At 43.0% G+C, this 14,395-nt stretch overlaps 1 protein-coding gene across 14 annotated transcripts in view; it reads right to left on the bottom strand.

Moving 5' to 3' along the window:
• NPAS3 (neuronal PAS domain protein 3) overlaps positions 1-14,395 on the bottom strand; it is an 803,227-nt gene continuing 788,832 nt past the window's right edge. For 11 of the 14 annotated variants that reach the window (XM_039870506.1, XM_039870507.1, XM_039870512.1 and 8 more), the window contains 3 exons: positions 7,145-7,292; positions 3,622-3,746; positions 1-2,615 (listed from right to left, as the gene is read on the bottom strand). In XM_039870506.1, the coding sequence (XP_039726440.1) occupies positions 1,282-2,615; positions 3,622-3,746; positions 7,145-7,292 (1,607 nt within the window). In that variant the 3' untranslated portion in view covers positions 1-1,281. The remainder of the gene's footprint in view (positions 2,616-3,621; positions 3,747-7,144; positions 7,293-14,395) is intronic. The other 3 variants (XM_039870508.1, XM_039870511.1, XM_039870514.1) reach the window with 1 other exon arrangement.

The following is a 14,395-nucleotide window of genomic DNA, read 5'->3' as shown; positions in this document are numbered from 1 at the left end:
TTTTTTTTTTTTTTTTTTTTTTTGTATTTAATGTGCAGTTTTCAGTTGCAGTTATCTGTTTGAAGCTTATTAACCCATTCTTTAGTTTTAAACCGTATTGGTTCCAACCTAGAAATAAGAAGCAAAGGGGAAAAAAAAAAATCCATCAAATTAAATCAGTCCCCCAAAATACAACCTTCCTTTTTAAGCAAGAAATGAAAAAAAAAACAAAAAAAACATGTTAAATATTTTTTCCTTCTTTTACTCTGAAGTGTTACTGAAGTTGTAAAAATTAGCCTCAGTTAGACTGAGAAAAGGAAAAAAAAAAGAGCTCACCAAAAGGCAATATGTACCTAAACTGCTCCTCAAATCAGTTTGATTGAGTTTTCCAAAAGCCCCTTTAAAAAGGGCTTTACTGACCCATTAAATTTAATGTGAGGCTATGTTTGTTAGTTGGGAGGTAAAAAAATTTTAAGTCCTGCAGCAAACGTTAATGAGGGCTTTGTCTTAACTAACCAAGGAGACTGCAGCAACGGACTCCAGACCAGGACAGAACACGTTTTTTTTTCCCAAAACCCAGCCCAGGAGCTGCATTTTGTATGAAGACATTACAGATTAATAAATGATAGCACCATGGTTTTAGAAATTAAGTTAATGTTTCAGTAATTAACATTTAGTCCAACTGTTTTTTTTAAAACATTCTAGTCACAGGCCAGAAATTAAGTTTAATAACCCAAATTATTTTTATGTGCAAGTAAGAAAATCTTAAAATCTTAACCATAAAAAGAGAATTAAATTCTGCATAAAATTCTAAAATACTATCCCCCTATTTTCAAAGGAATTAGGAACAAAAACAAAAACCACCCATTTCATTTGACTTAGTCAAACAGGGCACATTGTTTATGCTTGTCTCTTTTAATCTTGATCACATCAAGATCTTTATGAAGAAAACCCAATAGTTGTCACTTGAGAAATCTCTTGACCACAAGACTGAGTATTCTATGGCAGAGGCATATACACATTAAAGACATCTTAATAAAGATGCAAAGGAAAGCAAAACAACCCAACACACATCTCAGAAGACAAAATGGCAGGCAACTGGTCATCTGACCCTCCGAAGGCCAAAAATAAACATATCTTTACAGGAAAGAATAAGTCAAGTTAAAGAAAGAGGGGATGGGATGGGGACCACCGTGTTGAGAGAAGACGCTGACCTGCTCAAATTCAAAGTGCTAGAATTAAAGGTCTAAACGAAAACGCCGACGATGCCTCCGAGCGGAACCCGCCCGCGCTGGGCGCGCCTCAGTCCTCCTTGCGCTCCAGAGTCTGTGCCGCGTGGATGCCGTTGCTGTAGACGGGGAAGGGCAGCGTGGAGAAGAGTCCCTCGGCCGTGGTGAACACGTTGCCGGCGGGCATCTGCGTCAGGCTGGCCGCGCTCACAGCTCCGCCGAACGGTCCTGACATGTTGAGCCGGTGCACGTGGTGGTAGAGCATCTCCATAGGCGTCTTGGGGTCGAGGCCAAAGCCGGGGCTGTTAACGTCCACGAAGTTAACAGCGTGCGCGTTGGGCAGCAGGTTGCCCTGCATGGCCAGGGTCACCTCGGCGGGAGCGTAGCGGATGGTGCCCGTGGTGTAGACCCTTTGCGCGGCTGTACTGGTGGCTGCCAGGGTCCCGGTCACCCTGTGCACCAGCGGGAGCACGACGTTGCCCGCCTGCAACCTCTGCAGCGCCTCTAGGTCCCCAGTGTACAGCAAGGAGTTGGACGTGCTGGGGCCACTCCCACCACCGCTCCCTGGGTGCTTGTCCCGCGGGGATGCCGAGAGGGGGGGTGACAGAGGGTCGGAGGCGACGGGGGCCAAGGCCGCGGTGGCCGAGGCGCTGAACTGAGTCTTGCGGGCTGCTGCGCCTTCGGCGCCGGGCGGCGTGAGGACCGAGTCGGGGATGGCCACGTGCAGCCCCCCGCTGCCCCCGCTGCCCTGCGGGGACGGGAAGTGCTCGGAGCTGGGGGGCTTGGTCATGCTGTAGGGGGACTCGTTCCTGGAGATCTCGCGGTTGGGCGGGTAGTTCCAGATGCTGCTGTCGTTGTCGAAGTTGATGGGTTCCGAGATCTCCGTCTTGATCTTGAGCACCGAGGCACTGTTGGGGGAGGACAGCAGCCGCGGGGGCTCCACCAGGCCTGCGTCCAGGCCACCGGGGCTCGATGCGCTGGACAGGCGCCGGCGGCTGGCGCTGCCGCCCTTCTGCCGTTTCCGCCTCTTCTTGCGCTTCTGGTGCTTGCTGGAGGCCTGCGCGCCCACCTCGCCCGCGCTGTCCGAGTCCTTGGCGCTGTCGGACGTGAGCGACTCGCAGTTCTGCAGCCGCAGGTCCGACTCGCTCTCCACGTAGCGCTCGACCTTGATCTGCATCGGGCCCAGCGCCCCGAAGCCGTCCTCGCCCGCCTTGGGGTTCTCAAAATCCGAGTGCTCGAAGCTGTCGTCGCTGTCGCGGCTGTCCGGGTTGCTGGAGCTGTGGCCATCGTCGTTGCAATTCATGTCGTTGTCGCACGTGTTGCCTGACTTCTTCCGGTCGGGTTCCGGGTCTTCACTGTTCTCGGACTGATTGCCCTTCTCGTCGGACTTGGAGTTTTCGTTGTCCTCTACGCGGGGCCGGCGGCAGGTGGGTGGTGGGGGTGGGTGCAGGGACAGGAGACAAAGGAGACACCACATGAGCAGGGCAAGATCCACCTCCCACCTGCTGGGGGGTTGGGGGGGGTCGTGCCCCATCCTGAGCTTCTCTACCACCTTGCTTACTTAAAGCCTGGGCTTTCTATCTCTTGAGGGCCTAGATTACAAATCATGTAACTACTCTGGCCTTCCTTTCCATAGCAGAAGAGGTTGGTTTAGAAGAAGCTCGGGACTTGTGCACCTGTAAAGTTCTGTGAGTTCTGTGCTCCTTGGCTCTGTGTGTAGCTGTGAAAGGGGTTGGGGATTGGAGGAAAGGAACATTTTTACATTAACTTTCCTGTGCTCCAAAGAATTACTTAGAAAAGTCTACTTCCCCAAATTACTAGAAATGGGAAAGCATGGATTTCTCCTGCATAGATTCAGAAAATGAGTAACAGTCCAGCACCCTGAAAGAGTCGTTTTCCAATGGTATTGAATATCCACCATAGAGGCTCAGTTCCAGCTTGGTGAGGATGTGAGTCTGGGGTGCAAAGTCACGGTCTGCCTTGGACATCAGAGACAGCCCTGCTATCTGCTTCCAGTAAAGAGGCCAGAGCTAGCTATGGGGCTAGGGTGGGCCTCCTTCTGTACCAACAGTGGAGGGCTGACATTAAGTGTTCGCTCAATCAATCTTTGTGTATATTTGTGTACGTATATACGTTTATACACTACAATATACATATATATGTGTATAAGTATCACAACATACCTATATGTAAGTATTTACATACATATACGAATGTATATATTTTTACACCACCGCATATATATGTGTAAGTATTGTATGTATGTATACGCACATCTGTGGGTGTACGTGTGTATGTGGTTGCATATAAGACCACTTTCTGTGCTCTGACAATGGCCCTTTGGCCATGGCCCACCCCTCCCCTCGTTTGGAAAGGCAAGCCATAACTGCAGAACATGGAGAAGTAGTAATACCTGTAATACCTGAGGTGTCTTTAGAGTCTGATTCGGAGTCGGATGTCTCCGAGGATTCTGAAGTTTTCTCCGGCAGGTGGGGGAGCTGTGCGATGTCCATCGGTGTGTCCTTGTACTCGGGATTACTGCAGGGGGGGGAGGCATTCATCAGGAGTGCGGACACCCGTTCTGTATGGTTTGTTTTGGACCATCTTCTTCCCACTTCCTTGCCCCAAACTTGTGGAGTTTAGAGAGTTTAAAAGTCTAAGCATGAAATCATTTCCCAGTTCATCATGGGACTTTTACAGAAACTTGGATTGCATGTGCCGGGGTACAGGTGCACCTTGCTACAATGATTAAATACCCAAATACTAGATGAAAGCCACTAAAAGGCTTTTAAATAATCAGGTACCACTGGGGGCCAGGGAACTGTGCTGCTTAATATTCCTCCCAGTTTAACACCTGGGGGAAGGGAGGATGAGAAGTACTCTCAACAATTCACTCCCATACCTCCTGGTGTGCCCTGTCTTCTCTTGTGCTCCTAATGAGTCCATGGCCTCAGTACCGTTGTCTTGGCTCCTCGATGGAGCTTCTCAGTTGTTCAGATGGCTCCAAGGCTGTGGGAGGTGGAGGCAGAGCCCTCAGCGCCTGAGATCTGACAGATGCACAGGTGCACCTTGGGATGCATGGATTATGGCTACTGAACTGTCAACACACCCATTACAATCACATTTTCATCTGCTCATGTGGTGTACACCTGTGGCTTGTTAGCTGGAAATCTGATTGCAGTGGGGAGAGTCCCCGTGTGAAAGAGGCCCTAACAGAATGGATCTAACCCCATTTGCACAAACGTGCTTAATTTTCATTCTATTTTTAATTCTGAATCAAGCCTCTTCTGGAAAAGGGAGAGTATTTGGTCAAGTTTGAGTTAGCTGTCTTCTAGAAATGCCACTCCAAGTCTGGCCCAATGTATAAGCAGTATAGGTTACTATAATTTGAAGGCACGAGGAAAGCCTCTTGTTTCCAAATGGAAAATGCTTCTTTTGTCCTTCCATGATGGTTAGCCAATGAGATTCTTACAATAGATGATTACTAACTCATTTGCTAATCTCTAGTGAAATTCCTATATTAAAGAGTCACGGTTTCAGTAACTACTCTAAAACTGCGAATGTCTCTGAGAGGGTTAATTCACTGAGATGGATTATCAGGCATTTACTCCTTAGTCTGAATTAGCTTCAGCAGCGGAGCTTTCTCTAGATAATCAGTTGAGACTAATGGTGGGAAGGTAGCCTAAGCACTAATGCAGTCTCTGAATACTCTAAGAGTGTAATTCTACCAAGCATTGTGAGAGAAATGGGAAGAAGACTGGGGAGAATAACCTCATAACAGGGAAGCACAAGCCTAAATGGGGCCCAGAAGTGAGGGACTCTGGGTAGGAAGAGGGAGCATGAAAATCCTGGTCAGGGAAGAACAAAGGACAAGAATGTGGGAAAGAAAAACAAACTTCAATTGTTGCTGTTTTGCAGGGGCAAAGTCCTTTTCATACTAGATGTCTAGCCTATGACATTGATATCAGTGAGTGGTAGACTTGGCAGAGTTTCCATCTATATTAGTTTCCTTTGGTCCAGATGACACGGGGGGTCACAAGTCGCTTGTCATCCAATTTAGTCTTTTATTATGGAACTCAGAGTGAGTCTTTAGGTCAGCTGAAACAGGTCTAGCATGTCTGAGATTGAGGCTCTTGAGCCTGAAGACTGGTCTTTGATTTCCTCCTCTCCATGTGGAATTCTATGGACTAGAAACACCAAACACTCATGAGCTTATACCATGTGGTATTAAGCTAAGCCAATAGTGTTGATACAAAGTTGCGTGGATCGACCTCTCCTTAACCCTTATCACTCCCTCCATTTGGGGGCAGAATAGAAAATGATGAGGCTGATGAGGCAGTAAGAAAGATCCAGATAAGAAGAAACTTTCCTAAATGAGAATAACAACCATATAAATTATTTTAGTACCCTAGGCTATAGCAGCATGGGAAACAGACATTCTCTCATCGATGGGGGTCCCTGTTACCAGTGACTAACTCTTAACAATAATGGATCTCCTTGATAAATTCCGTTTTTGCCCAGCAAAAGATCGTCAATGCCATAGCACCTTCCTTACTCTACCTTCTCTCTGGTGTGTGAAGTTTTTATAAGCTTTTCTGTGACACATTGCCACTGTTCCATAACCTTTATGTAAAAGGACTGCTTGATATCAGAACCCATCTTGAACATATCACAAACACATGATTGCATGAAAATCAGGTCTTGGAGAAATCTACATTAAATACCTTTAGAGAGAATTAACACAGAGTAGAAGAGGTCAAAAAAGGAAAAAGAAAGTAGATAAATGAAGACTCTTTTAAGTGGTGCACATTAAAGCCCTCTCCAGAGCAATAATCATTAGTGTCTGATTGATATGCTATTGGTAGCAAGCACATTCGTGCCTTCAAGTCATCACAAAAGTATGTGAACACTCTGAAGGGTCAGCGTGCTGATGAGCCATGGTTGTCAGCATCTCGGCTCCTTTTGGCCGTCTCAAAGAAAAATGGGATTGAAGTACTCCCTCTCTAGATAATCAGCCAAAGGGCAACAACTTCCATTCATAAGACCTATTGGGAGTTTTCCTACTCAGACCCTGCTTGGCGGCTATAGGCCAAAAGAAGCCGAAGAGCGAATGAGAGTGCTGGTGGGGAGCGGGACATAGCCGCATGACGGGATTGGTGGAGAACCTCCCAGGAAGGTCGCCCCCAGTTGCAGATCACCCAGGCTGTTGGTCTTGGCTTTTGCTAGTTTGAATCCAAAGGCAGAAAGTGAGGAAGGACTGCGAAATGGTGCTGTACACTAGAATTTAGGATGCTGTGGAGCTTGGCTGCATTTATGGATGTAAATTTGTGGGTGCTTTAAAACAGCTGTAAAACTTTCCTGAGATCACAGAGCAGGCAAGAGAAGATTGCCTTCATTTTTCTACTAATATTGTCTTGATTCTGGCAAATCAACTCATTTTGCTTACTAAAACTTCAATGCCTGGAGAATCAAACCCTATGTAATATGCCAAAAGCTTCAAAGGAATAGAATATAGGAGGACTATAGCGTACCCTTCTTTTTCATCCCCTTTCGTTTAATTTTCACAAGGATTGGAGTGTGTGAGTATGTGTACCTGTGGTGGGGAGAAGGAGGTGCTTTTGAAGGCTATAGCTTTAGGCAAAAGTCTGTGTTCTTTTTATGGCCTGGACATTTGTGGGGAAACCAAAGCAACTTCTGCAGAGCTTCCCGAATGCTGACAGACCAAGAATTATTGAAAGTGTTGTGAATCTGCCCTGGAAGTCCCTTCTAACATAGCTTTGATCTTTTCATATTTCTTTGAATCTTGTGGAAAGAAAAGCAGAATTTCCCACATAATTCCACAGCAGATACTGTCAAAAGATAATATGTTAGTTATTCACCATTGGGCTGCATACTTTATAACTGAGACAGAAATGAAAAAGAATTAGAAAATATACCTAAGAAGGTAGTTCACCCAGATGATGTTCTTCTCATTTGCGTTCTTGGCATTAATAGCTATGGTGGCGCTAGACTGTATCCAAATATAGCCTCCGTTCTTCTGCATCCAACGATAGTACTTCGTCACACACTGGCCCTTATTCAGCACTGAGGGGGAAAAGCAAAGCAAAACAAAACAAAACAAAACAAAACAAAAAAATAGAAGGCACTGTGTATTAAGACTGAGACCAGATGATTGTCATCTGCACAAAACCTCAAGCTTAGACAGGGGAGGTCCTGCACCAAGCCAGGCTACCCCTCCGTATGCTTAATGGAGGATGCCGTTAGTAGGACAAATAAAATCAACAATTCAGTGGAGCGGCAGTTCCCGAGCGAGGGTTACTAGCTTTTGCAGCAAGACTTTGTTCCATTTTCGGCAGCCATGGTGTGAAAGGAAGAATAAAAGGACTACAAATCTTTTTGGCTCACAGAATACCTAATGCGGTGTGGATACTGTCAATGGGCTTGACGTCAGATGGTAACAAAGGCAAGTTTGTATGTGATTTATTCATAGTTTCGAGGTAGACCTCTTTGAGATTCTGGATATTTGAATGGTTCCGAAGATGCTTTACCCCTCCGTCTTTGATCTGTCACCAGTGTGAGCAGTGTCGACCAGCGTCCTTATGCATGTGTTCCTTTTGATCTTGTGTAACAGAATTTATAGTCCACGTATGAGCTAAATTTACATTGGTCAGTCGGGAAATTCTGGTGAGACGACAGAATGTTGGAACAAAATAAATTCCCTAACCAAGTCAGAGAAAAACACTGGCCTAAGGGAGGCACAGAATTGACTTGGCTGGAGCCAAACAGAGTGACAGCTCCACACAGACTCTGAAATATGGCCCAAAATGAAGGAACAAGTAAAAACAATCAGTAATGTGAAACGGTGCCATTAAATACCCACTGAAAGAGGGCTTTAAAATGCAGATGTTAAAAATGATACTTTAACCAAAATCTTGCCAAGTCGAAATTGATTTGATTTGTATCTGGGTATTCCTGAGCTAGTAAAAGGGGAAAGTGCAGTAAATCATCCCATGAAATAAAGTGCTATGGATGGGAATGGTTTAAAAGGACGCCGGAAACGTGCAAAACCTGCCGTTATTACTTGGATACGGATGGCCGCAACTCCATACCCCCCAGAAGCGCGCCAGCTGGCTGGCCACTAGAGGGCAGTGTGCACTCGTCCACGTCGCCCACTTTTGGCATGTCCTTGTCTCCGTCTGCTAAAATGAAAAACCTCTAACTGCTGTAATAAATTTGGCTAAATTAGCTGCTAAATGGTTATCTCAAGTAATATGTATTTGCATTAATCATCTTGCTCTAAACCAGAACAAGCCAGAGTCCTAAAGACGTAGTAAATTCATATTGTCCATTTAATTACGGCTAATAAGTGCTTCATATACAATAGTTTCATGAAGTACATTTTGATTTTTTTTTGGTGGGGGGAGGTGGATGAGTAAAGGGAAGTCACTTTGGAAAAGAGCTGTGTTTAAGGCTGTCGAAGCTCTTTCCGTCGTGTCTGTGCCACTTTTCCTGCCTCTGAAAGTGATCAAAAATCAAACCTCCACATATTTCATCCATAAATATGTAAACTTCGATGCATTCCTCCCTTTTTCTCATGATACAATAAATGGATGGTTGTAAAATTGAATAATTATGTCTTAACAGTTGCTTGAAAAGGCCTTGCATCGATGAGTGCTTCACGTAGTGGCAAGTTCTATTCTGAAACTATTCAACAATTTAGGGTATTTTTAAGGCCCGGAACTGTCATCGTCTCATGGGACAAGGCTCCACAGGTAGCATTGTACTCTCCTTTTGTAGGCAATTGTAAGTCCTGCCATTTTGCATGCATGGCTTCCCAGGCTACAAAACTGTGTGGCGAAGCTGAGAGCAGTAAAATACTGACTCTGCCATACAGCTCTTCTGTCAAACCATTGTTGCATGCAACAAGATGTGCTTTTATTCAAATCCTCTCAACCTGGTTAACTGTTAATAGAGGAACGATGGGTTATAAAATTCTGCGCACTATTTTCACAGAGAAAATTTATAGCTCCCAATCAGTGATTGGTGTATAATAATACTATTGGCTCTGTATCTGGACTAAGGAATAATTTCAAATGGTTCTAGTAATTTAACAAAGGCAAAGAGACTAAGAGGCCCTCTTTTTTAAAGCACATGAAGAAAACACTGGAATGGTAGGCCAGATCCGTCCAGCCTGGCTAGGGATTCTGGATTTTTGCCCAAAAGCAAGCAAAAATTTTATATATATATATATATATTATATATATATATATAATATATATATATAATATATATATATTAAATATATATATATATGTATATTTTCTCAGAATGTAGTGCACAGAAAGGGTCAAAGCAAGAGAGGAATTATAGTCAAATTAGAATGTGCAGAATCAACATAAAGATCACTGTCTTCCTAAAATTTTCTCTTAAAAACAAACAAACAAACTCTCAATTTTAAAATGCTTAGCCAGCAAAACATCTGCCTCCCTGGTGGGATCCAAGAACGTGCTATCAAAGGGGCTGAAAAGCCTATTTGCTAAAACACTGATATGTGTCATCTTTTTGAGTTAAGGGAGTAGGACTCTGGGTCTGATTAAGTGCATCTGTGTTTCCTGAAAAGATAAATACAAATTTATTAGGGTCCATGAATACATTAATCGAGCCTTTATTATCATCAGGCCAAGGGCCATCTAGCAAAGAGAGGAGACCTAATGAAAAAGTCAGGTCAGGTACATTTTGATGTGAAGAGTGGACTAGTGAGGAAGGGAACCTCCTTGGGAGTCAGTATCTACTTGAGTGCCTTAACTTACCCTGGGGAATGCCGTAAAGCAGATCTGGGAGCCCATCATTGGTCAGGTGAAGAAGAGTTTGCCCTAATCCATTAATTTGCCTTGGGCCAGCCTGACAAACAATTCTTAAAAGGTAAACATTCTAGCATGGTCTTCGTTTATGATTATTTCTCGAGGATTAGTGTTTTCTGAATGAGACCCCCCATGTGTCAGTGGGAATCTATAACTAGAGAGAAGACACAGCGTTCGGTTCTACTATGGCATAAATCAATGCCCAATATATTGTCCCATCTGCTTTTGTTTTTTAGGAGGTCCCGTAAAAGAGGTCACAATGGCATTTTGCTTCTTTTAAAATGAACAAGGAATACTTTTTTCTTGGAGCTCCAGAATGTAAATTTATGACTTTGGGATGAAGCTTCTCTTTTTCTTTTTCTTTTTTTTAAAAAAAATCATACTGGCAAATCAGTTGGATCATTCCAGCTGCGCCAGAGGCAGGATCTGACAGCTTTTCCTGAGCTCATGTGGTCCTAATCAGCTCAAGAAGAAAAGCCACCTTGGTGCCAGTTCGAAAGAGATTTTTAGTTTGTAATAAATTTGACAACTTGAAAAACACAAAAACTTTTTGATTCTCTTTTATACAGTGGCTGTTGTTTTTATTTTTGAGTTTTAGCTTGAGATGGAAATGAGAGGATGTTTGTGTCAGTCTACTTCATCAAATCCTTCGTGGGGAAAAAAACAGAAATAAGCACAATGTAAGTCACTTATTGTGGAAGTTCTTAAAAAATAGTTAATCGTCCCTTGAAAAGAGATTAATACTCATCAAACCAATGAGCCCAGGAGCAAATTCATAACAGTGTGCTCAAACTATAAAGAGAGGAAGCGGAGAGGAAGAGGAAATATATATGTGGGTCGTATTTTTGATCTTACGCCCTGATGTGGTCAGAGTACTTCTATCACATAAACCGGCATCTTCTTTTTGGTTTATCCCAACATTTACTTTTTGCTTTCCAAAACTTTTGGTAGCACAACAGCCTGTGTATCCCTCACTGAATTCACTGATCACATCATAACATCTCTGGAATTATGTCTTTAAAGTTGTGCTATAGGCATTAGTTTTTATTTAGGGACCCCAAAACATTCAAATGGCCTTTTCTTAGAGTTTACAAGGTAAACATGAATACATAAGGAGGACGGGTACATTTTTCCCAGGTTCACTTACAGTTTCAAATGGTCCCAGGTGTAACTGTGAACACCTCTGCTACCACATAAGAACTTGTTCCTTTTTACTCTGAAGTTTAGGATGCAACTAATTCCTTTTGGCTGCCATTGCTCTGAGGAAAACCATGAAGCTGTCTCAGTAGCGCCCTACCTTCCAAGCTGAAGGAGCTAAAGGTGCCTTTGCATTACAAACTGTGCTCTTTAGAGGACAGAGGTGACCCCACTGTGAGAATAATACATTAGAGACAAAGAGCCTTAAGTCCTCCTGGTCGAACTGTTCCAGCCCTGCTCATTTGACAATTTTTGGCTATGAGCATCAAAACACCACCCACTCTTAATTGTGACGGAATTGGCAAATACAGTTCCATGAAAAGAAAGTTTCAGAGAGCCTGCGTTTTAGAACATGTGTCTTTTTACGTCGAAAACATTTTTTTCCCTCTAAAGACTGGATGCTCAATTTTATTGACTGTCTCTTTAAAATGTAACCCGGTCTCTTGGTTTGAGCTTATTGGTAGGGATACAAGTAATGTGCTGCTTGTGGAGAATGATTACTGTCCCCCCAAATCTGATAACCTCTTTTGCTGAAGCACACATCCATGGCTCTGCACAGTTACCAACAGAGGCATTTCAGTTTTCTTTGGGAAAACTTTGTCTACAGAGATAGGCCGATGACTGAAAGGACATAAAGGAAGCCTGTGTCTGTGGCAGGAACATAATTCTGTTAGTAAATCAAAACACATCAGTCCAAGTTTGCCTTCAGAAATATGGAGAATAAAAGAGAACATGGTCTCTTCCTGTTGGGCTGCTCTACAAAATCAAAGCCAAAGACTCTAAATAGTGAGTTACTTGTGTCTTAAAAAGAAGGAAGCAGTCTAATTCAGATTGAAGAGGAGATGAAGAACACATATCAAAAGCGGTCTTTTAGCAAAGTGTCTCACAAAAGGACATTTTAGTAGTTTGCATATGCATTAAAAAGCTGCAATACTTGGTGTATTCAGGTAAGTATAGAATAAATAGGAAATGGTGAGATCATCCGAAATTTCACACTTCACATTCACACAGCTGAACAAAGAGCTTCATTATCGTCATGGTGATACGAGGACGCATCTGCAGCGCCATTCACCCCTCCTTGAGGTACCTTCATCAATGGCTGCAGAGAATGGAGAGCGGGCTCCTTGTGCTAGAGACTCAAAAATTATTTTTGAATTCACTGACGTGGAGTTTGTGTGTGTAAGAGGGTGCGTGTGCGAGAATCACACTTTCTACTTAATACCACAGTTGGGTGCTTTGCTGTAGCCACTGGTTCTCTTTTTACATTCACAAAACTGGCAGATGAAACATGAAAAAGAATACTGACTCTTTAATCTCTGCTTTTCCACCTAAGGCCCAAGACAGGCTGACAGGGAACTTCATTCTGGAAACAGGACTTTTTTTTTTTTTTTTTTAGATTCTGGATTACTTTTTCCTCTGCTTTTGAAAACTGTGGGCTTCTAGGGGAATGAACTTGACATAGACTTAAAACAAGAACAAGTTTATCTAAAAAGTTATAGTCCTTGATGCTTACAGGAAGGTCATTTTCAAAACCCACAGGAGAAACAGCATTAGAGCCAGAAACTGCATTAAATGCTTTATTTACTTGCTACGGAGACAGTTTTTCATTTAGAATTGCTCATAGGATCAACCAAGGCTTTGATGCTGTGCAGACTTTCCTATAGATTTTGCAATTAGTGAGCTAGATGTCTTAAATAGCAGGCATCCAAGAATTGGTTTTTAGTTCTTTTGCAAATCTATGTGCTGAGCAATATTTGGTAAAGCTTAATGATATTTGATATTTAATCTGAGTTACAGGCTTAAGGACAGAAGACCTGTGGATGTTCTGCGAATGACTATGCATCATCTATGGATTTTCCCCCTAATACACTAATGACAGGCCTGCTTGAATTGCTATCTGTGTGATTTATAACCTCAGAAGAGGTTTTTTCCTATACCCCAGCCAATTGATAGATTTTTATGAACTGTTAATACTGAATCACGCAGAAAACTTTTCATTGATTTAGGACATGTCAATTTGTTAAGTTTAAAAAATAAATTCCCCTTTTCTTCATGATAATGTACTGAATTGGAGACCAAAGCTTTTAAACACTGATGGTATCGTGTTCTAGGACAGGAAGGATCAAAGTAATTGTTGGCACGAGTGACATCTGAGATCTCAGATCTTTTTTCAGGCTGTTTTCAGTCCAACCAGGGAGCTTCAGCCCCACTCATCCCTGCCCTTCTCGACTTAAAATAGGTAAGGACAGAGGATTTTTTAGCTCCATGCCTTCTTTTCGTGCAGGGATTCGCTATATAAAGAAGCCGTGAACTCTTCGGCATGGAATTAAGAAAGATTTATGGCTAGGAAATGAGGGAAATGGTGGATTTATTCACTCACTGACTAAAATTTTTTTTTTTTTTGAGTGCCTACTCTGTGCCAGGCACTGGGGGATAAGCACGTGAGCAAAACCTGCCGTGGGCCTGTCCTCCTACAGTAGTCTCAGTTAGTCACAGTAATCCCTTTCCCTTGCCAGTGACTGTTTAAGTTTGAAATATGATAAACTACTAGACAGTGAGATTCAGGGGGATGTCTCTCTACTGCAGGAGATTCTTGGAAAAGTTTTCTTCATTCTTAAACGAGATTCGCTTCTATTTGCTTTTGGGTGGGAGACAGATGCTTATCAGTCATTTCTGCTAATAAATTTATAATATGAAAAGTGGTACGTTGGCCTAAGAAAGTACAGGGGGTCTGACCTGGCCTGGGTGAATTTTTATTTTCTCTTTAAAAGTGAAGAATAAGGGCGTCTTGAGGTTAAATTGGGATGTAGGTAGAACTAAAAATGGCAAAAGGGATAAGGTGGATCTTACGTTCAGATTTGGGGAACCCTGTGTTTTCTGGGTGCAGTCGCTTCATCAAGTCCACTAAACATCTTTAACAAGAAACATATAAGAGGGCAGGAAGAGGCATGCAAAAACTGGTGTTCTTTAAAATCAGTAATATTTAAAGGAGCCCAGGCAAATTCTATCTGTTCACCTTTTCTGTAGATTTTCAGAAATCCAAGCACCTTATTGTGAAAACATTACAGTTTCTCCCATGTAACAGTCAGTCTTGACTGTCCACTGAACGGCTTTTCTCCCACTTGTTCT

This window comes from Pteropus medius, unplaced genomic scaffold, assembly GCF_902729225.1.
Source record: "Pteropus medius unplaced genomic scaffold, Ma_sr-lr_union100, whole genome shotgun sequence".
NCBI lineage: Eukaryota > Metazoa > Chordata > Mammalia > Chiroptera > Pteropodidae > Pteropus > Pteropus medius.
This window is presented reverse-complemented; position numbering and strand designations above follow the sequence as displayed.